Source organism: Epithele typhae (genome assembly GCF_022376455.1).
Source record: "Epithele typhae strain CBS 203.58 chromosome Unknown BXZ73scaffold_33, whole genome shotgun sequence".
Classification (NCBI taxonomy): Eukaryota; Fungi; Basidiomycota; class Agaricomycetes; order Polyporales; family Epitheliaceae; genus Epithele; species Epithele typhae.
In genome coordinates, this window is record NW_025954224.1 from 22,909 (window position 1) to 45,177 (window position 22,269).

At 60.2% G+C, this 22,269-nt stretch overlaps 5 protein-coding genes across 5 annotated transcripts; 3 read left to right on the plus strand and 2 right to left on the minus strand.

Moving 5' to 3' along the window:
• Positions 1-33: 33 nt before the first annotated feature.
• On the plus strand, positions 34-5,761 carry BXZ73DRAFT_90700 (uncharacterized protein; the record flags this gene model as incomplete). Its single annotated transcript, XM_048025717.1, has 9 exons — positions 34-389; positions 444-1,426; positions 1,478-1,623; positions 1,668-2,340; positions 2,390-2,427; positions 2,458-4,966; positions 5,002-5,386; positions 5,442-5,570; positions 5,626-5,761. 9 exons carry the CDS (start codon positions 34-36, stop codon positions 5,759-5,761), a joined length of 5,355 nt encoding a protein of 1,784 aa, XP_047876585.1.
• A 115-nt stretch (positions 5,762-5,876) lies between these two features.
• On the minus strand, positions 5,877-8,026 carry BXZ73DRAFT_48879 (glutamyl-tRNA synthetase; the record flags this gene model as incomplete). Its single annotated transcript, XM_048020141.1, has 13 exons — positions 5,877-5,957; positions 6,010-6,167; positions 6,215-6,350; positions 6,404-6,452; positions 6,504-6,664; positions 6,720-6,869; positions 6,914-7,063; positions 7,113-7,292; positions 7,353-7,523; positions 7,575-7,622; positions 7,680-7,717; positions 7,770-7,842; positions 7,889-8,026. The coding sequence occupies 13 exons, from the start codon at positions 8,024-8,026 to the stop codon at positions 5,877-5,879; spliced, it is 1,533 nt and encodes a 510-aa protein (XP_047876586.1).
• A 152-nt stretch (positions 8,027-8,178) lies between these two features.
• On the plus strand, positions 8,179-10,350 carry BXZ73DRAFT_90702 (phosphoglycerate mutase-like protein; the record flags this gene model as incomplete). The annotated part of the gene is made up of 11 exons (XM_048025718.1): positions 8,179-8,391; positions 8,448-8,650; positions 8,695-8,901; positions 8,959-9,011; positions 9,059-9,330; positions 9,360-9,449; positions 9,499-9,569; positions 9,621-9,663; positions 9,699-9,837; positions 9,890-10,015; positions 10,091-10,350. The coding sequence occupies 11 exons, from the start codon at positions 8,179-8,181 to the stop codon at positions 10,348-10,350; spliced, it is 1,677 nt and encodes a 558-aa protein (XP_047876587.1).
• Positions 10,351-11,076: 726 nt separating this feature from the next.
• BXZ73DRAFT_102560 (chitin synthase III catalytic subunit) lies at positions 11,077-12,401 on the minus strand (the record flags this gene model as incomplete). Its single annotated transcript, XM_048015282.1, has 6 exons — positions 11,077-11,301; positions 11,357-11,731; positions 11,788-11,898; positions 11,948-12,051; positions 12,108-12,188; positions 12,257-12,401. The coding sequence occupies 6 exons, from the start codon at positions 12,399-12,401 to the stop codon at positions 11,077-11,079; spliced, it is 1,041 nt and encodes a 346-aa protein (XP_047876588.1).
• Positions 12,402-17,941: 5,540 nt separating this feature from the next.
• BXZ73DRAFT_90704 (cyclin-domain-containing protein) lies at positions 17,942-20,046 on the plus strand (the record flags this gene model as incomplete). Its single annotated transcript, XM_048025719.1, has 5 exons — positions 17,942-18,182; positions 18,365-18,458; positions 18,500-18,790; positions 18,847-19,573; positions 19,675-20,046. The coding sequence occupies 5 exons, from the start codon at positions 17,942-17,944 to the stop codon at positions 20,044-20,046; spliced, it is 1,725 nt and encodes a 574-aa protein (XP_047876589.1).
• Between the last annotated feature and the right edge of the window lie 2,223 nt (positions 20,047-22,269).

Below are 22,269 nucleotides of genomic sequence, written 5' to 3' on the forward strand. Positions count from 1 at the left end.
CTCCGCTCTTGCCTCTCGCCGTCGTGTGCGACGATGAGCGGCCTCTCCTCCTTCCTGCCCTCGCGGCTCATTCCCTCCATGCACCCGAATACACGCGACCGCCAGGCAGACCTGCTCTTCCGCCTTCGCTCCTCGCTCGAGAACCTGCCCACTTCCCGCAAGTACACCTTCACCGCCGCCACACGAGCAGAGATCCTCGCCGAGCTCTATGATGCCTTCTGGGGTTCCTACGCTCATTTATTCCTTCCCAACTCCAACTCCAGTCTTCCCCTTCACGCCACCCTGAGCGAGGTTCAGGCCAGCGTTGGTCAGCTCAGTCAGCCCCAGGTCGTCCCAGGTCGCCCTTGTGGCCATATCTTCAAGAAAGGCGAGAGCTGCTTCCGATGCAAGTGAGTATAACTTGCGCGAATTTCTTTGAAATCTCTGCTCACGCGAGTTCTCAGGGACTGCGCGCTCGACGACAGCTGCGTTCTGTGTTCCCACTGTTTCGAGGCTACAGACCACCTCGACCACAACGTCAGTTTCTTTATCGCACAACAGTCCGGAGGATGTTGCGACTGTGGAGACGTCGAGGCCTGGCGTCAGTCAATCCAATGTCCCTACCATCCATTTACCCCAGAGAGCGTCGAACATGTCTCAGCCTTTGAGGCAAGAACCCTTCTCACCACCCCGCGGCCAACCCCCAAGATTCTGACAGGACAAGACGTCCCACCGGTCAAGACCTACCCATTTCGAGTCTCCGTCCCGCCAGACCTACGCGACAGCATGAGTCGCACCATCGCATTCGCCCTCGACTATATCCTCGACACCTTGGATTCTTCCCCCGACGAAACCATCGTACCCCCGACCGAAGCTGACCTCCGTTCGCAGCCCACAGGCGACACGCACCTGAACGATCTCTTTGTTGTAGTGGTCTGGAACGATGACAAGCATTCGTTCGACGAGGTCATTGAACTCCTTCAAGACATCTCCAATCGCAACCGCGAAGAGGCGTCTCGTGTCGCCGATCGGATTGACGAGCAGGGTCGTGACATCGTCGAGATGTCGAACAACCCTACGCGCCTTCTGGAGATCGCGCAAGCCATTGCCCAAATAGACATTGGCGTAACTGTCCGTCGCGCCCTCGATACGTTTCGCGAACAGGTCTCGGCGGTTATCATCGAGTGGCTCTTGGATCTCACTCGGAGTAGACTCGGAACGGACGCGCTGGTCATGCGAGAAGTCTTAGCTGCCGAGCTTTTGTCACCTCGGACAACCTCCACCTTACCTATGGGCCCCAACCGCCTTCTCCCCGATATCCACGAGCCCACCCGCTTTGATTGGCTGTTCCTTTACCATGCTCGCTTGTGGAAGAAACCTCGCCTCAACCTCAAGGAAATCTACGCGTCTCTGCTGACGCTGAGTCATGACCACAAACTCGCTATATGTGAGTCTTGGTTTCGTTGCGTTTGACGTGATGCTGAGTGCAAATTGGTAGCATCGCACTTTGCGGCTGTCTATCACCGTATCATTGATGCGTATCTGCTCACTGATCGCGAGGCGGAAACTTCCATCAAGTATTTCGCACTCCAGCTGTTCACGGTCCCTTCAATCGCACTCTACATTGTCCGCCACCACTCCATCGTCTCTCGTCTCCTAGCATCATTGCGGCCTTCTTCACCAACCAGATCCAAGACAAGCGCATCATCTTCCCTCCCGACCCTGACGCCGAAATTGATGTCGACACCTTTCCATTTAAGTCGAAGCGATTCATGCCCGTCTTCAGCGACCTTCGGTATCTCTGTCACAACGAGCCAGTCCAGCAGCTCATTGCCCACAATCGCGAGTTCATTATCCAGTTCGCGAAGACATGCCAAATTTTCATGTGTATCAACCCCAACAAACGGGCTGCCTCCAGCCATGTGGAGTACGAAACGGACGCTTGGATCAGCGTGTTTAACGTGACTTTGTCGCTCTCTCGGGTCATTAAGGTGTACGGCGAGGCTTACTCGAAGGCGACGGTCAGGGAGCTGATAACCGCTATTGATACCGTCATTCACCATATCCTCATGTGCATTGCCACCGTCGACGATCGACGCGACACGAGTCGCTTCCCACCAGTCGAGTCCCATGAAGTTGTCTACGGGGAACGAACCTACAAAATCGTCAGTTTCGATGTCATGGATGGCTCGATCAGCTTCCATCACTCCCTGCAATGGCTGCTAGCCGAGCTCTTCAAACACGTGGATATTCTGGATGAGGCTTCCTTACGGACCATTGGGATGGGTAGTCTTCGAGACGTTTGCCTCAAGAAGGCGAATGAGGATGCTCTTTTGACTATCATTGACTACCCGCTGCGAGGTAAGCTCCGCTTTACGCTGTACAGGATTGAAACTGATATACTTCGAAGTCCTCGCCATGATTGCTCAAATTCGGACGGGCTTATGGGTCCGCAATGGCTTCGCAATTCGCGGACAGCTTCTGCACTATCGTGACTTCATGCTGCGCGAACTCTGTTATGACCAAGATCTTTTTATCCTACAGACTGCACTTGCCATCCTCGACCCCAACACGGTCCTTGTCAGCATGCTCGATCGCTTCCAATTGCTCGGTTACTTCTCTGGTGCCACACTACATCCTTCCTACGATGCATCACATCTTTCCGGGATGGTGGAAGAGTTCTTGTATGTTCTCGTCACCATCCTCACGGAAACCGCCAGCGCGACGAAGATGCCCTTGCCTCAAGCAGTACGCCGGGAGATCGTACACGCCCTCGCTGTTGGACCATGCACATTTACAGACCTCGTCAAAAGAGTTGCCGAGCGGATGGTCGACGACGTCTGCTTTGAGCGCGTTCTCAAGGAGGTCGCGAACTTCAAAGCCCCAGAGTCCACCGCTGACTTCGGCACATACGAACTCAAGGATGAGGCGTTCGCAGAGGTCAACCCGTTCTTCTATCACTACACGCGCAACAAGCGAGAGGAAGTCGAGGTGATCCTGCGAAACTGGCTGAAGAAGAAGACGGGTAGCCAGGATCCCGTGATTGTTCCCCAGCCACTCAACATCACCCACGGGCCTTTCCAGGTTCTTCCGTCCATCTTCGAGTCCGAAGTTCTCGCGCAGATTATCTTCTACGGGATCTACAACGTTCTCACCCTCACGGATGCGACCGGCTCCGCTCCACCGTCGGCCGAAGCCGTCCTCGACCAAGTGCTCCACCTCACGATGGTAGCAATTGTTGAGCGTCCGGAGGCATTTAGTCGGCTGGCTATACACATCTCGCATGAAGAAGAGAAGAATCTTGTCGATATCCTCGCCGCCTTCGAGCATCACGAGAAGTACCCAACCTACAAAGCACGAGTCCAGTGGATCTTGGACCACATCGCGGAGCATCAGCGTGCGGAGGTCGACAAGCGGCGCCGCTTCCCCGACACCTCCCAATCTGAGGCGGAAGATCCCAGTGAAATCAAGAAGCGGGCCGCAAAGGCAAGGCAGGAGGCGATCATGCGGCAAATGAAGGCACAGCAAGCCAGCTTCGCCGTCAACTTTGAAGACATCGACGACGAGGACGACGAAGAACTAGCAGACATCTCGACCACCCCCGTCTCGTATGGAACTTGTATCGTTTGCCAAGAGGAACTCAATGACACGAAGTCGTTTGGCTCTCTCGGCTTCGTCCAGCCTAGCAAGCTCCTTCGGCGCTATCCAGACGGGAATCAGCTGTACACCAACGATGCCCTCTCTTGTCCTGAGTCACTCGATAGAGTCAGTACCACTCCCCAGGAGGCTGCCTTCCCTCCTTCCAACGCAGATATGAAGACATCCAAGCGCCCCTATCCCACCGCTTTCGACGCGTTCCCTTCCCAGTTCACTCGTTTCGGTCTCCAAGCTTCCATCTGCAGCCACATGATGCATCTCGACTGTTTCACCGTCTACAGCGGCTCGATCCGACAGCGCCACCGTAATCAAGCTACGCGCAACCATCCCGAGAGCATTCCACGCAAGGAATACATCTGTCCGCTGTGCAAAAGCCTGGGCAACGTCATCCTTCCAGTCGTCGCTTCGGCGGCTCCCCCGATGAGCTCGATGCCGTTCTCAGATTGGATCAGGATGGCAGGCATCAATATACTCAAGTCGAAGCCTGATCCGGTCCTCGAGTCTCTGCAATTCCGCACCGGCACGGGCGAGTTCGTCTTCTGGACAGCTCAGGACTCCGCCTACCAGTCCCACCTCCGCGTCCTCGATCGGCCCGATAGTACCGAGCTGCACAAGATGGTGGACACCGTAATGGTCGTGGCCAAGAACATCTCTCAGCAGACTAGGCATCTCAGGGACAGGACTGAGCCGGAGACGGGGGAGCGAGGCGCAGGGATGTACCTCCCCGAGGAGGTCGTCGGGTACACCATCTCCTCGTTGGAGGTAGCCCTCCGAGGGCACGGCGCCGGTGGTCTTGTCGCAGACAGCGTCACAGATTCTCAGTATCGCATGGTTCGAGGCCTTCTCACCTGCTTGACAAAGCTCGCGGGTCTGAACTTCAAGGGTCGACCAGATGAAGGACGAGAGGCGGTACGACAAGCGATCATCAAGCGTTTACTCCCCGAGTGGAGTCGCACTTCCTTCACATCTTTCTCTCATCCTCTCCTCCTTCGCGACCCTTTCACCATCTTGATCGAGACTGCAGCTATCGCCCCCGAGATGCTCAAGCATATCCTTATCCTCACGTATTACGCCCATCTCGCTCGAACTGTTGTCGGGTTGGTCTACATCCTGAACAAGAGCAGAAGCGGAAGTACGATTCCGGGGGAGCCGCGCAAGTATGAGAACATCTTCGGCGACACTCGTGTCTTCTTTATGTCCGTTGTTCGACATTCACCCATCTTCGAGCAAGCTGCGGACGCTGTGTTCCTCGCCTTCGGCGATGCGCGCATCGAACGCTTGCTCTACACCTTCACCCTCCCCTTCTTGCGGCGGGCCATCATCCTCTGTCGTGCTGCCCTGCCCAACGCATTCCCATCTCCCCAGACATGGAACAAGGCGGTTGCGAATACCGCCGTCTGTTGAAAGCCCTCGAGATCCCTCCTCTTTCGGATCTGCCTTCCCATGACACCATCCAAAATGCTCTGTCCGGCTGGTGCGCACACTATGGCCACTCCCAGGCGGCGTCCCAGTTGAACTGCGGCGTCCTGCTCGAGCACCCCCTTGTCTACCGCCTGGCTCGGCTGCCGCTCGTCCTCGACCACCTCTATCTAGATCAGGACAAGATGATGGTCTGCCCCAGGTGCAAGACGGTACCGCTCGACGCCGCCATCTGCCTCTTTTGCGGGACGACGTGCTGCTTCCAGAGCCACTGCTGCATGGATCGTGACAGCCAATCGCCGCGTGGAGAATGCAATATGCACACGCGAGAGTGAGTGTCACCCTGTCGTCTCTGCAATCGTGTCGTTGCTCACGCATGTTCCCAGCTGCGCCGGCGCTGTCGGTCTGTACTTCCTCGTGAAGCGTTGCTCATTGTTGTACTTGTACGGCAATGACGGTGCATTCGGCCAGTCGCCGTATCTAGACGTGCACGGCGAAGTGGATGTCTCGATGAGGTATGGACAGCATTCTCTCAATCTACCACTGTGTACATGCTTACAGGTTCCGTAGACGAGGTCGCCGTCAGTATCTGCACCATGCACGCTGGGAGGACGTTCACAAGATCTGGCTGAGCCACGGCATCCCGACGCTGATCTCTCGTCGCCTGGAGGGAACGGTTGACAACGGAGGATGGGAGACACTCTAAGGACTTATCGCGCGCAGCGAAGCAAACGGAAAATGTATGAATGGAGAAAAGTGATGTATTATTCGTGGCACTGTATTGATAATCGACTCGCATTAACGACAAATAGAATGCTGTATCACTTCGCCAGCCTCTCGAGTCGCGCAATGGTCCGCTCAGGCCCCAAGACTGCCATGGTATCAGCAATTGCGGGGCCACTCTGCGCAACGTTGTGAGCGGTCTGCAAATAAAGGATCAAGTAGAGGACGTACCTTCGTGCCTGTGAGGGCGTGTCTTACGATGGGCATGAAGTCCTTGGGAGCCAATCCCGACGTCGCCTGTCCGTCATGTAGCATCTGTGCAAGACTACTCGCGTCCCAGCCTGTGGAAGCTTGACGAAGGCGCACAATCAAATCAGAAATGACTTCCGCTGTATCAAAGGTCAGTAAACGCGTGAAATGGTTAACAAGCGCATACCGTATTGCGCATCTGTAAGGCCCACTCGTTGTCTCACCGTTCGAAGCATCTTCTGCGCTTCTTCAGCGGTGTAGTCGGGTTCCTCAAAGAGGTATGGGGCCAGGGACGGGACGTCAGAAAGGTTGGTAAGGCGGCCCTACGAACGCTCAATACATCGTCGGTACGTGAACATGGGCTGTTGATACCCACCTGCAGGGTGAATACGACTCGCTCAAGGTACGGGACCGAGGTGAACGGACTAAATAAGCGTAAGGGTAAGATTGTTGGCTCGTAATGGTCCAGCACCGACCTGTTGGGAAAAGCCTTCTGTACGAAGGGTTGCGCACGCTGAGCCGATGAATTGAGACCGTGAGGAGTCAACATAAGCTGCATTAAGTGATGCTTGTTGATATGTTCTAGTTTCAGAGGATCCAGGATCGAGCGGCGCTGGGTGAGGCTATTGAAGTCGAACTATTCAAGAAAAGTGAGTCTGTGTGAATGTCCCTAGTCATCGGACGGGGGTTACCTGCTGTATCAACTGCTCCAGAGACATGAGCTGTGTACTACTAGGAGCATCTGCGCTTGGATGTGATGTTGACCCTGTGGAAGCTCGCTGAGCTCCCCACCCGGCGAGGGCTAGCCAGTTGAGGACGGCGTTCGGTTCCCATCCGCGTTGCTAGGGAGCATGAGATAGACTCTGGCAGAAAGGCAGGAACATACCGCGTAGTCGAGGACATGGACGTCGCCTTTTCTCTTGGACATCTTGGAGCCATCTGGGTTGAGCAAAATGGGCAAATGGGCAAAGTGAGGCATTGGGAGGGACAGCGCCGCATAGAGGTCTAAATGCAGAGGCAAGGATGGGAGCCATTCCTGCTGCACTATGAGGGTCGATCATGGAATGCGCTCATGAGTGACTGACCTCTCCGCGCACTACATGCGTGATACCCATTTCGAAATCGTCGACCACAGAGGCCAAGTGGTAGGTGGGGAACTTGTCGGCCTTGAGTAACACAGGATCGGTGGGTAATGAGTCATGAGCATCCTTGAGGCCACTGAAGACAAGGTCATGGCTCGGGGGACGGACTGGAAGGTTGCTGTCCTGGACATTTGAGCGGGTTTGCACACAGCTGAAGGTGAAGTGCGAGACGGAAATGCTCACATTGAACCTGATTACATAGCTTTCCCCTGCTCGCGCCCTTCGAGCAGCCTCCTCTTCAGTGAGATGAAGACATGACTTGTCATAGGTGGCTCGAGATCCGGTGCGCTGCAGCCTCTCGCGAACGTCGGCCAATTTGTCCTTGGAGCAAAAGCAACGGTACGCATGCCCGGACTGTAGATGCGGTGAGCTGATGAGCTAATGGGACAGTGGGGAGGTGCAAACCTGAAGAAGTCTGTCGGCATACTTGTGGTACAGGTCCAGCCGCTCTGACTAGAGATAGAGAGATGAGGACGAGTGGACGGAGGGAAGATGGGTGAGAAGGCATACCTGGAAGTACGGTCCGTGAGGACCGACTTTTGACGGTCCTATAGCACGGTGAGCGAGGGCATGACATGCATATTGGAAGGCGAGACGTACCGAAGTCATACTCCAGGCCAGCCCACGCCAATGCATTGCTGATGCCCTCGACGGCGCCAGGTACAGCACGAGTCTGCGATCGTGTGAGAGGGGACAACACATGGACAACGAACGCGTACCCTGTCGGTGTCCTCGATGCGGAGAATCCACTTGCCTCCAGTTCTGCGGGCAAAGAGGTGATTGTAGAGCGCGGTTCGGAGGCCGCCAAGGTGGAGGGCGCCGGTGGGCGATGGCGCAAAGCGGAGGAGGGTCGCCATGGGCCAGGACGGACGAGGGCGCGAGGAGTGGGTCGCGCGTGAGCGGAGCGAGGAGGTGGTCGACGCGTGAGGCGCACCTCGCGCGCGCGTCTCGGTCCCGGCCCGAAGCGCGGGTGCTGGGCACCGCGACTTGGACCTCGACGCCGACGACGATGGCGTCCACGTACAAGGAGTCCCAGGACCCAGAATTCCAGTCGCTCCTTCCCCACGATCCTGAGCAGCCTCTTTCCCCGCAGAGGCCCACTCGCCGCTCCTTCCACACTCGCCATGTCGCCCTCGCCTACGTCGCCGGCATCCTCTCCGCCGTCCTCGTCGAGCTCTTCCTCTGCAACCACCTCGCTCTTCCTCTCTTCCCTTCCCCAGCCGTCCGTCCGCTGCTGAGCTCTCGAACCTCGCCTCCCCCGACGCTGGCTCAACCGAGGTCCACCGATTCCCCCCCTCTGCGCCGACGAATGCTTTCCCCTCCCTCTTCCCCACCGACGTCGGCTACGCTGGCCCTACCCCCACGGGCGCGGAGCCTGCTCTCATTGCGACCGCTCCTGCATACCCCCTTCATACTGGCGCCCCCCACCTCGTATCTCCCTTGATCCTCACCAAGAATGCCTCCCAGCAGTCCGGCTCCTCGTTCGATATCTTCAAGCACTGGGGAAACCTTTCCCCTGGTTCAGTGTCGAACGTGCCTCGTTCGGTATTGACTCGGGTCCGGAGGCCCCTCCGACCTGCCGTGTAACTGGTCTCCATCTCCTCCACCGTCATGGTGCTCGCTACCCCACCGAATGGGCCTCCTACGGCGGCCCTGCCAACTTCTCCGGCCGTCTTCACGCGGCTGCCGCCGGTTGGAATGGCTCCGGAGACCTTCAGTTCATGAATGACTGGTCGGTTTTGTCCTGTTGGTGCTCCGACTCTAGATACTAAGCTCTTGTTCTCTCCAGGACTTACAAGCTAGGCGAAGAGATTCTGACGCCGTTCGGCCGCCAACAGCTCTGTACGTCCTCATTTCCTTGCTGTTTGCCTATGCTCATCCCCTTGTAGTCGATTTGGGGGTGTCCATGCGTATGAAGTACGGCTTCCTTCTCAAGAACTTTACCGACTCCAACACCATCCCAGTCTTCCGCACCGAGTCTCAGGATCGTATGCTCTCTTCGGCCCTCAACTTTGCCCTCGGCTTCTTCGGCTATCCATTCGATGGTCAGTACCAGCAGAGCATCACCATTGAGGAGAACGGATTCAACAACACCCTTGCGCCGTACAAGACTTGCCCCAACGCTGGTGATCGCTCTAAAGCTGATCGCGGGACTGCATACGTCGCAAAATGGGCTGCCATTACCTGAAGGACGCCCTTGCCCGTCTCAAGCCTCAGCTTCATGGCTATGAGCTTACCATCGAGGATGTCTACACCCTGCAGCAGACGTGCGCGTACGAGGTGTGTCTTGCTAGAATCCCCTCTTGAAGTCGTCTGACCTAGGTTACAGACAGTTGCCATCGGATACTCTAAGTTCTGCGAACTGTTCACCGAGGAGGAGTGGAAGGGTTTCAACTATGCGTACGTGACACCTTGTACTTTTTTGTGATATACAATCTGACTCGCCCGCAGACTGGACCTCTATTTCTGGTATGACTCTGCGTTCGGCTCTCCGGTGCTCGCGTCCAGGGCATCGGCTACGTGCAAGAGCTTCTCGCCCGCCTCACGCACACTCCGATACCAGTCCACAATTCGTCGACGAACGCGACTCTTGACGACAATCAGACCACGTTCCCGCTCGGCCAGAGCCTTTACGTTGACGCCACGCACGAAGTGGTCGTGCTCAACGGTGAGCGTCCACGCCCCTTCTCGTGCACATTCCCGCTCACTCTCAACTCCAGTGATCACTGCGTTGAACCTCTCCAACTTCGCAGCGGACGGGCCCCTCCCGTTCGACCACATCCCCCCGAACCGCGCCTTCAAGTCCTCCCACCTCGCACCCTTCGCGACCAACATTCAGTTCCAGCGTACGCCCCCCGTTCCCCCCTCCGTTCTCCTCGTCTGCCCGCTAACTCCTCCTTCTCTTCACCCGCCGCCCACAGTGCTCTCGTGCGAGTCCCTCCCCGACCCGCAGATCCGCGTCATCATCAACGACGGCGTCGCGCCCCTCACCGGCATCCGCGGCTGCCCCGAGGACGCGGACGGCAAGTGCCCCGTGCCCGCGTTCGTCGCCGCCCAGCGCGAGATCGTCGCGGACACGGACTGGAACTGGGCCTGCCACGGCGACTGGGCCGTACCACCCGGGACGGTGTGGAACACGACGACGGGCGACGCGCCCAAGCCTGCGTCCGCGTCCGCCTGAGCGCGTTCCGTCGGTCCTTAGGACATGAGTGTGGACGCTATAGAAGTGGGGTCCGGTACTGGTATACCCGCTGTAATTCCCCCGCGCAAAGAGATACCGAAACCTATCTATCTGAGGCGACGTTGCATTGGACAGACGTGACGCTTCGAGCTCGTGCGTTCCGGGGAAGGGTCTGGGTGTGTGGAGAGCGAAAGGCGGCTTGCCGCAACCCGGAGGTGATACGACGCCCACCGCGTTCGCATGTTCTGCGCAATGTCATAACAACGACGTCGTGCGCCCCCATCACACATCGACGCCAACTTTCAACTCTGCGTGCGCCTCGATTCTGCCAACACGAAGTCCGCGCGGCCAGTGTGACCACGTCCATTCATGATATGACATGGACGCAGCAACAAGGAGGCTCACGCACAGGTCCCAGAGTAGATCCTAGAGCATGTGGCGCCCCTGCAACGTGATGATGTCAAACTCTCCAGCAACCGTTCACCAGAGCGAGCAAACGGTCGCCCGTCCAAAAACACCACATGCGCCCGTAGATCCAAACCCGACGTGGAAGATCCGTACTGTGCTACAGGTGTATGGTATTAAAAGAGAGGGTCAAAAATAGTCGGTGGGCGTGGGTGGGTGTCCGTACGTATCTACCGCAGTCCGTTGCCGTCGTCGTCGTCGCCGTCTCTCTCTCTCGAGCGCACCGTCCCACCACGCACTCGAGCGCGCTCAGGAGCGCACTCAGAACCGCTCCATTGCCGGAGGGTATCCTCGCCCGCCGCCGCCGCCACCACCACCACCACCGTTGTAGAGCTGCTTGCCGCTCACGCCACCGACGAGGCTCGCAGGCGGACCGCCGTGCGCGTAGCTGCTCGAGGTGTCCTCCTCGAAGTCATTTGCGAGGAGGGGGTCCTTGACTTCCCAAACGGTTGCCTTGGAGCCGACGGAGAACTCGAGGTCCTCGCGCTGATGGCCACGGGAAAGATGAGATGGAGCGGAGAAAGCGGGGAAGACTGCGCACCGTGATACTGTCCCAGTACTTGTACACCATCATGACGCTCAGGAGCATGCAGAGCGTGAAGAAGAACAGGCCGTCGATGTAGTGCTTGATGGCGTCACAGATGGTGACGGAGAAGGCAAAGAGGATGACTTGTGCGATGGTGAAGAAGGCGGTGCCGAACACGATGTCTCCAATCGGCCAGCGGTCCTCTAGTGTGCGGAAGACGAGGATGAGCTGCGAGACGATGTACACAACAGAGCATACGAGCGGCCAAAGGATGTAGATGATCCAGAGGGCGATGGGTTTCGCGTAGTCAAATCCGGCAAGCTTCTTGAAGGTGGCGATGGCGATGAACAGCGAGACGCCAAACACGACGAATGTGGATATCCGAAGAAGCTGTGAGGGGCAGAGCGATTGGTGAACATAATACAGAACAAACAAACATAACTAACCCAGAGAGATAGTGGCGTTCCATCTTCTGCAAACTGGAAACCCACAAAGCCGTTGATGAGGAGACAGGTGTATGCGCCGGCAACAAGACCTGTGTAGATGGCCGCAAACCACTAGAGACCGGTCAAGCAGCGCGGGGGGGTACTGGCCGGGCAGACTTACTGGATAGCTGACATTTGCGGTGGGGATAATGCCGGAGTCGAGGAAAATGGCAAGAAGCTCGATGATAGCGTAGAGGTAGAAGAACATGAGAATCTCCTTGCGACCTGGGCGCAGTGGGTTGATGAGAAAACGAAAGGGACATTGGAGAGTGATGACGCACCGACTGCCGTGTATTTACTCCGAATGTGGAAGATCATAATCCCGGTCATGAAGATGGCGACAATATGGACAAAGCATGTTGCTGGAGGGGTGGGTGGATGAGTGAGAGTGGTGGGTGGACGAAAGCTGGGGGTGCGGAGCGGGACTCACAGGGCTGGAAGATGAGAGTGCCGGAGATCTCAACGTTGCGGCTGTAGCATGAGGGCTCGATGCCCTGGCTGGAGCCGACGAGGGGGCAGATGACGAGGGCGGCGGTCTCACAGATTTGGTCGAAGGAGCCAAACTGGATGCCCATGGCGGGAGAAGGAGAGAGAGGTCAAGAGAGCGTATGGGACGTGTGCCGCAGCAGAGACGTGGAAGGGCGGTCGAGAGGGGCGGCCGGCGGGGGCGCGGAGGATGGAAGGGGGGAGGCCGTCGACGTCGTCGTGAGTGTTGCTCGCTGTGCCCAGCGACCCGTCGCCTGCGTGAGGACGGCGTGACCGTGACGGGCGGGGGACTCTGTGACGGCACGTGTGTGGCTCCACAAGGCCGAACGTGCGAGACTATCGAACGGGGGTAGGACGTGAGAACAGGTGAATTTTAGTGAGAGTCGTGGGCACCCGGTAGGGGACCAAGCGGCGAGAACATGGGAAGGGCGACGCTGCGGGGCCTGCAGCTCAGGCGCACGGCGGGTGAGTTGCCTGCGTATGTCGCTTTCGCGATGACGTTCACTGGGACTCGGAGTGGCTGGCGAGCGCCGTGTTCCGGCAGGCGAACTAGCCCAGCTCGGCGTTCAGTAGCGCCTATCTTTTCTGAGAAGCCAGAACGACTTATGTACTTATCAGGAAGAATAAGAAGATGGAACCGGAGTTAGCGAGCTCGGCCGGCGCGAGCTCAGACGGCATCCGCGGCGAGGATCAGCGCCGGAGCCCGGAGGAGACGCACAGGAACGATCTCGGGGCCGCATCTGGATGCTAGCGTGGCGAGGGCGGGACAGGAACGGAAGGAGGGGGCTGGTGCAGCGGCGCCGTGCAACATACATGGCGAGCCAGCCGATCCCGGCCGATCTGTGGCAGTCTCCTTGCTTTGTCCGCCTCTGTGTCGCGACTGGTGCAGAGGCTGGCCGTGCGTGCGCCTCGAACACGCACCCGCCGCCCGGCACTTTCCGCCGCGCCCAACCTCCGCTCCGTCCTCCACGCCCATCTCCTGCCCCGGAGCGCCCGCACCGGCCATCCGCCTCCGCCCGGCTCATCCGTCGCCCCATCCAGACATCCGCCTCCCGTCGATGCATGTTTGTTCTAATGCCCGCATCAATATCCGTTCTATCAGCCGCGGCTGACTAATAGGTAAGTCTAAGTACCGACTGCTCGACCAGCAGGTGACCGGATAATCCGCACGCCTCGCGCCCTCGTCGTCCACACCCGCAGCCGACCATTCCTGCCCGTCCAGACCGTGCACCGTCGCCAGGCCTGTCCTCCCCCAAATTAACGCGCCACCGCACACGAACCTGAGCTAGCCTGAGGTTGCACCAGGATAAACCGAAACTGACAGCCGTTCTGTTCATCATCTTCGAGAACGTCTGACTTCGCCGCCGCAGCCGCACTTGTCGTTGCTCACAGACCGCCGCGTCTCGCCGCGTGCGCCGCACCCCACCTCGAGCACTTGAGCCCTTCAGCTGGCTCTCGCGTCTGACCACCTTCGTACTCGTCTGCGTCCTGGCCCCATGCTCCCGGGTTTCCCTACTCGTCCCGCTCGACGATCTCCACGGCCTCGCCGCCACGCCCGCTTCCCCTCCCACGTCCCCCCACGCCCCAGGACGTCGATATCTGGACTTCCCACTGCCTTTCCCTACCCGCTGCGACCTGTCCATGTCATCCCCATCGGCGGTCAACATCCACCGGCGACCGTGGAGCTTGAGAGATCCAGAACTGAACGAATGCCCGCTTCTCCTTCTCTCAGTCCACCCACCAAAGCTCCAGCTACAGCTACCGGCCTGTGCCATCGCATCAGCCCTGCATCGCGCTTACTATCCCCATCCATCTTCCCCTCCCCTTCCATCCGGGACGCCCATTACGATCCGCCCGCAGAGCGAGCTGTCACTGCGAGTGTCCGGTTTCCAGTCCCAGGAAGCTACGGCCGTGGCCGTATCCCCCCCACGTAACCTGCCGTCTCCGTTCTATCCACGCGCGCGCGTGCGCGCACGCGGGGGCGCGTTGACGTCGTGAAGCAATCGAGCTTCGACTTGGCCCGTGCAGGGTCGACCGCGCCCGAACCCCAGGCGTTCCGCAGACCGCAACCTGAGTCTTGAGTCTGAGCCTGTACGCGCGCGCGGGTGAGGTAGGCGCCGACGAGCGCCGGACGGCACTTAACTCGGCTTCAGAACGTGATGAGCGGTGCCTTGTCAGTGCAGATGCGCACGAGCGATTCCATGAAGCAGAGAGATGCCGATGATGACCGCGGTACGTATGGACGCGTCTGCCAGTGCACCGCTGCGGCGCCCAGGTCGGCGACGCGGTGACGGGTGCGCGTCCGCGCGAGCGTGCGCGTGTCGCAGAAACCGGCGAGGCAGATGCTGTTGCCAGCCGGGTCGCCCCCGTTCCGAATCCGGTAGCGCCGCTGTGTCCGCTGGTGAGTCCGTCGCTTGCTTCCATGTTTCGCTGTCGAGTGGGAAGGAGGCGTGGCGGACGGAGGGCCTGAACAGGCTGGCCACCGAGGGCGTTCGGAGTGCTTCAGAAACATGAGCGTCCCCCAATTGCACGCACCGCGCTCCGAGTCCCGATCTCTCGTTTTCTGTCGGCGAGCGGGCAGGGCGATCACCAGCCCGGGGCGGGGGCAGGGCCACGCTCGAACCGAGCCCGTTGCGGGGCCTGGTCGGCGCAGACACTCGGCCCACCACGGCAGAAGTCGATCTTCGCCGCTCGCCTGCCGATAACTGCACTTATCCCCCATAAATATCGGTTACGTTCCGTTATGGCACTGCATGAACACACCAATTCACCAGTGCGCGAGGTTCTCGTGACCTAAGAGACCTCACCGTGGCTATGCCTTGCTACCGTCGTCCAACGGTCTCTCTGCAAGTCAAGCATCGTGCGGTTCGATGAGCGCAGCGCACAGGATTGCGGCATGCATGTATGGGCGTATCAGATTCCTCGATGGTCTGCAAGCCCTCTGGAATTCATTTCCTTCCACGACCGGGCTGACTTTGGCGATCATCAGTCGGTCGCAATCCTTGAGCCTGGACTTTGCGTCATAGGGTTACGGCGAGCACTCGACTCGCCACCCGAGTGAGTGTAAAGGCACGGGACCTGAGTAAACATAGCATCGCCGTGACTCTGGGTCGCAAACGAAATCTTGGCCTCCCTCGCCGCGACGCGCGATGAATCAAACCAGTGAAGCTAGCAGTCCACGCCAGCTGCCTTCCCTTGGGCTCCCTTCTCGATTTCCCGGCCCAGCCTCACCCAGCGCGCGAGAACGTTCACGATCCCCGCCCGTCGCGACGACGCCCGCTAAATTCAGCCCGCGCGCATTGGGTGGCGGCTTCGCGCAGGAACCCCGCGCGCGCGCGACTCCCCTCCTCCGTCCGCCTGCGCCATGATCATCACGATCCGTGGTGCCACCGCGAGGAACGCGAGGGCGCAGCGCTCACGACGTGTGCCGTGTGCCCCCCAAGTTTCTCCTCCCGAGCGACCCGCGCCCACACGGTGGGGGCTGCTCATTTATCGGCGCCAATCGCGACCCCCCGCCAACCGGGCTCGGGCGCCCGCCGCGAACGCACTCGCGAGCCTGCGAGTCATAACTGGGTCCATCAACGGACGCAGCCGGTGCTGCCTGGGCCTTGGGCCTCAAGGCCTCATCATCGTGCGCGGAGCGGGTAAAAAGGACGGAGGTATTGTGCGGAGCCCAGGGCCGCGAGTGCCAGCGCAACGAGGGCCTGCGGTTCCGCATCGGGCATGGCGCGGCGTCTGGACTCTAGCCTTTCACGTCACTGGGCGCCCGGAGCTGTATGCTTGCAGTGTAGTCCTCTCTCTCCTTCAAACCGGGGTGGACTGGAGCGATCATCGTGAAAGTTGCTGGCCAGCATGGTATGTACCTCGCGAGCGTTCATGTAAATTTCCGAGGTCGATGTCCGAGGAATGCAGCGTCCGCAACGTTCAAACGTTCAACGCTCGGACATTCTGAGCTGCAGTGCACGGCGCGATTTACATAAGGTCTCACGAACGGTGACGGTGACACCTCCGTGACCACCAAATCTCCGAGCCTTGCGCACTGAGCTCCTCTCGCTCTGCTTCACCGTTCGGTCTGAAAACCTTGATCACGATTTGATGTCCACTACGTACCACAGCCGAGGGAGGGGATAGAGCTCCCCGAAGGTTCAGCACACCGGTGAACCCGCGAGGAGCTTGTTAGCTTAGCGAGTGACGCAAAATGATGACCATCACCGGGGCTGGGCGACACCCGCGAGCTGAGCTGGCGGCGTTGGAGGGGGCTTGTCCGTCCGCGTTTAAATGATGGACCAGCGAGGGCCAGGCGCCGTGCATTGCGCGGGGCGCATTCCCCGCGTGGCGGCACGATCAGCAGCGCGCAGAAGAAAATATTCGGGCCCCCAGGCGTCGGGCGAGGGAGGCGAGAATTCGAAGCGGGGTGGCCGCCGACGCGGAGGTGTCGCGAGGAGGAATGCAGCCCGGAGAGAGAGGCGCGACGGACGACAATCGAAGGGAGCGCGAGCGCGGGCGGACGCCGCGGCTGGCGTGGCAGAGGACGGGCTGATGGGCGAGATCATCGCATCCGTCGCAGAACGGGCCACGCCAGGCCACGCCCATCGCTCGCCCGTGAGACGAGGGCGCGTTGTGCGCTGAGACCGTGTCGGAGACAACATCCTCGCCTCTCCGTCCCAGGCGGTGTCCCTGGACGCATCATCCTCGCCGCGTTCGCCGCAGCTCGCAGTAACCCCCAGACAACCATTTATCGGCCGCCTGGCCGCCCAAAATCACCGGCGCTCGCGGCGCCCAGGTTCGGTTCGGATGGTGATTAGCGTGCGGCGGGCACGAGGCTATCACACACTCGGGGCCTAAGCAGGCCTAAGCTTAGACACTAGCGACGTCAGCCACCTCCAGAAAAACGCACAGGAGCAAGAAGGCGACGGTGAAACCGGGGAGGACGATTTGCGCGAGCCCGCTCTCGCGCAAGGGGCGCCAGGTCAGGAGCGTGAAGGCGTCCATCAACCCATCCGACAGCCCTCGAGCGGAAAGGGGCCGACCGCGAGCACAACCACCCGCGCGCCGTGCTCGACGTCTGGCCGCCCGCCGTCGCCGCCCCGCACCCGCCCACCGCGCCAGCCACGGCCAACACCGAGCGACACCGCCAGATCACCCCCCGATCTGCCTATTTTCTGGGTACTGCAGCGCGGGAATCCTGACTGCGCTGCCGTTCTGGGGACGTACTAGGGCCGGCACGCGCACGGGACGACGCAGAAAGTCACGTTACGCGTGGGAGCACGCCCGATATGGGCAGAAAGAGGGGAAAGGCTATGGGGAATCCCCAGCGAGGCTTCGGTGCCGCGGTGCGGGCGGAGGCTGCCGGGCGGACGGCCGGGCGAGGAGAGGAAAAAGAAGGGGGTCGGACGGCGTCGGGGCGCAAAAAGGCGGAGGAGAGTGTGATGGGATGTGGGAAGGATAGACCTGCCGGATATGGCAGGTGGGGCCCGAGTGCGCCCCCCTGATGGGCCGCGGTCGGGTGTCCGGATTGGGGACGAGGGAGATGGCACAATTGGGAAGGTGACGAGGGGCCGCGCTCTCCTCCGTCTCCTCCTTCGTTCTAAAAAACCGATCCCTCCTTCGACTTACGCTCCTTCTACTTATGCTGCCGTCTTATTACGCCCCCGTCCTCCCTCCCTCCCCAGACCCGTCTCCAATGTCCACCGCCGCCCTCCCCCTCCCCGTCGACCTCCTCCACTCATGGCACTCATGGCGCCACACAAAGCAAGACGCTCCCCTCACCCCTCCGCTTTCCACCGCGCCTCAAAGACGCGTCCTCCATACACATACCGTCCTCCCTCCAATATCCTATTTTGACCGCGATATCTCGCGCCGTTCACCAGGTATGTCCCCACCTCCTCGCGCGCCCTCCTCTTCCTCATTCCAACCCCACAAGTTACGCCCCCTGCCGACGATTATGACCACTGGAACCACAAGTTCTCCACTCCTCCCTACCGCCTTCCCTCCGTTCTCCTTCCTCCCCCTTCGCGCTCGCTCGACCCCTCACCATCTTCTTCACAACAAGAGCTCCCCGAGGATCCCTTCGCGCCGCCTTCCTACTCTCTCGACTGGTTCGGCAGTGACTCGCACCGCTCCTCGCGTTTCATCGCCGAGAAGACGTGCGAGATGATTGCTACCTCTGGTTCTCCACCCTCTCAAGTACCTCCGCCTCTCCTTCAAAGCGCAACCGCGTAGCCGCCTCGCAGCAGACCGCTTTCTCGCCTCATAGCAACTCCTCCACCGCGCTCCTTCAGTTCTCCGTCGCTCCCCCCTTTGTACGATTCGTCCAAAAGGTACTGGAGACCACCCAAGTCAGCCAGTCCGTTATCGTGCTCTCCCTAAACTACATCTACCGCCTCAAAGCGCGTAATCCCTTCACGTCTGGCCAGGCTGGCAGCGAGTACCGCGTAGCCATCGCCGCACTCATGCTTGCCAACAAGTTTGTGGATGAGTGAGCGCGTTTTCCTCCTTCGTCTCGCGTCCATTGACTCATTTACCCGTCTTCAGCAACACGTACACAAATAAGACGTGGTCCGAGGTGTCCGGCATCGAGCTGTCGGAGATCAACCGCATGGAGCGCGAGTTCCTTATGGGTATCGACTTCGACCTCTACGTGAACAAGCCGACGTACGAGTCGTGGCTCAACCTCCTCACCGGTCTTGTCATGGCCAAGGAGAAGGACTCGAAGTACTGGCAGCGGTCGCGTTGCTCTGTCCGCGCATCCCATCTTGCCCGCCCACCCTGTCACAGACACGCTCATTTGAACGCGTCACGTGCCTCGTCACACCGCGCCCGATCGTCGTCTCCCCGCCGGGCCTCAGGCTGCCCCGTTGCTCCCCCTGCCTCCTATCCCCACTCCCACCACCTCACCCCCCTCCCGCCACCGCCACCACGGACGGTCATTCCCCAACCTGTCGCCCAGCCCGTTTCATATCCTTCGCCCGCCCGGCCCGATATCGCCCCCGGCAGCAAGCGCACTGCATCCGCCGCATTCTCTCCGACCTCGGCATCCTTCTCCGCGACCCAGCAGCCTCCTGCGCAGGCCCCGCGGCGCATGCAGGGTCTGTCGCTCGACATTCCGCAGCCGATGGCTCACTCGCGGGAGACGTCCGCTTCTCCGCTAGAGTCCCTGCAGTCGTTCTCCAAGCTGTCACTCGGAGCCTCTCCCGTCGATGGCGCAAACTCGCAGGCATGGGTCGCTGCTGTACGACCGGAGGATTACCCGCGGACACTGGTTCCGCATACCGCATGGAGACCAGCGTGCGCCCGCGGTGCCCCAGGTGAGCTTAAGCAGTCCGTTTCAGAATGTCGGATTCGCTGACATGAGGTGCGCAGCACCTGTACTTCTATTCCCTCGCTGGCTCACCCATGGAATCTGAAGAGGAGCGGCGTACGCGCAAGGCGAGGCTCCGGTATCACCAGGCGCCCCTCCGACCGCGGCGCCATACCGCTACCCGCCCCAGATGCCCATGGTCGTGCAATCGGCCTCGGCGAGCCCTTACGAGTCCATTCCCATGTCCACGCCCCGCAGCCGGTCTGCCCCCGTTCTCGGAGGTATCGCAGGGTTGGTCACAGCCGATGCATGCCACGGAGACGACTCAGTTGCCTCCGATCCACGTCGACCAGGACGGGATGCATGGTTGCTCGATCCCGTCGGCCCCGTTTGCGAACGCAGGCCCGCCGGAGTTCACTTCTGTTCTACGTTAACGCCCGACCCCACGCCGCATTACTACAGGCACGAGGGCGGCACGTATAATCTCGCTTTGTTCTTACAGTATTCCTCGTGTTTAGAACGTTGCGGATACGGACTGCATCGAACATATCACTTATTACCGCATCGCATATTGTACGTATTACGCATTCAGACTCCACGCATGTCCCGGCCCGCATAGTTCATTGTGCACTGTAATTGTCAGGCAGACTCGCTCGCACCCCATTTGCATACTTGGTCACCTCGCACCCATCCATTCCCGCCACCCGCATCACGCCCGCACGGTCTCCGCGCGCGAGCCCCCCTCCCACCCGCTTCCGTACGTCTATCGCTGGCGTGTTGTCCGCAGCGCCGCACGGCCGCACGAATTAATCGCACCCTCACGCCCCCGAAACAGAATCTGAGCCGAGGCGTCTATCAAGTGGCACGGTACCTCGTCGCCGCCATCTGAGATGGGCCGCGCTGGATTCCGGCGTGGGCCATCACTGGGTCCGCGGATCCTCGCGCGCGCTGGGGCGGCAAGTAGAGTTGTTGCACTGAATTCGCGCGAGGTCCGAGTATTACAAGCTCGGGCGCGCAGATACGTACTGTATACCGTTACGCCCTGGGCACGTGCGGTGCCTCCGTCCCCGCGGGCCTGGGACGCGCGCCAGCCACTGCCCCCCAGAGCCACGTACATATCCAGAAGGTTCGCCGCGTCGAACGGCGCTCTCCGGTGGGCGCGGGCTCTTCGGCCAACTGCGCGCGAATGGACCGGTCGACGTGTGCGTGCTTGAGCAGTCCGAGCTCCGTCGCGAGTCCCTCCCCGCCGCCGCGGAGGTGGCACTGGAGGTGGCTCTGTCAGATGGGCCCGTCTCAGTCGAGACTCGCGAACGTCGTCGTTGGCGGGTCGCCCGGAAAGTCCTCCCTGGCGCACGTATGCACGCTTCGGGTAATGTGAACCAGTGCCGCCGCCCAGCGCCGGCTGCGCATCCTACAGTCGCCGCGGGCCGTCACCGCCGATGTACGTTACTTACGGACGGGCCGGAAGACTTCCGTACGTGCTCCGTGTGACGGAGGGGCAGGGCTCCAAGGAGCCCAGTATGGCGTGCCGCGTGCGTTCGTTCGTTCGTTCGTTGGCGGCTGCTTATGCTGCCGCTGCCATGATAGGCGTGCGTTTGTCCTTGGAACTGGCCGTGGCTGCATCAAACCCACCGGGCACACGCCGCCCCGCCGAGCGAACGCTAAAACGCCGTCTGGACTCTGGAACCCGCGACGTGGCGGGCGAGGGGATCCCATCTACATCCACGATCAGATTCGACACGACACATCGACGCGCGAGGTTGTGCGGGGCGATATGTTGAGTTCCATCTCGGGCCCCACGGCCTGCGCCAAAGTGTACTTGGCGTTCCGACACCCGAATGCATGCTTACCTAACCGCGAACCGTGCCCGGAGTCGTTCGCGGGTGCCGCGGACGGAGTCGCAGCCCTTCGCAGACCCGGCCGCCAACGAGTCTAGGAACCCGGAGCGCGAGCGCGCTGCGCTCACCCTGCCGCCCGTCGTGTGCCCCACAATGCGCGTCGACGACGTGCGATCCGCAGCCCGCCCGACAGTGCCGCCCCGCGTGGTGGATTGGCGGATGGGCGGATGACGGCTGTGGTTGCGTGCCGTGTGCGCCTTTTATTAGTATTAGTATTATTATTGGATTCTTGCCAGAGCCCCTAAGTGACTGCGTAATGCTAAGTACGGCCGAGACTCAAGAGACGGCGGTTGTCGCGCGCGCGCTGCTTCTGGGCTCCTGGGCGATCCGTGTGTGCTGCGCCAGCCCAAGCGAGGCAGGCGCGTCTGACATATCTGCCCCTCTTCTTTGTCTGTTTTTTTTGCTCGCCCCGCCACTAATTAACGCTCCCACCGAGCTCCGTGCGCGGGCCGATCGGCTGCGTGCGTCCCGTGCCCACGTATGGCGTTGCCCTTCTCCCGGCGCGCACGCACGCACGCCCGCGTGCCTGCGCAGAACACAAGGCCCCGACCCTGCTCGTCGACGCGAATAAGACCATCTCTAGAACCGGAAAGGCGCACAACGCACGCCCAGCTGACCCGCCAGAGGCGTGGGCAAGACATCATTCCCTCCTCGAAGTGTCACATCTAGTTACACCGCTGCACCAGTAAAACGCACGCGCGCTCCACCGTCGAGCTCCTCTGCGCCGGGGGATGGGGGAACGGTCTGGAGGAGTGTGCG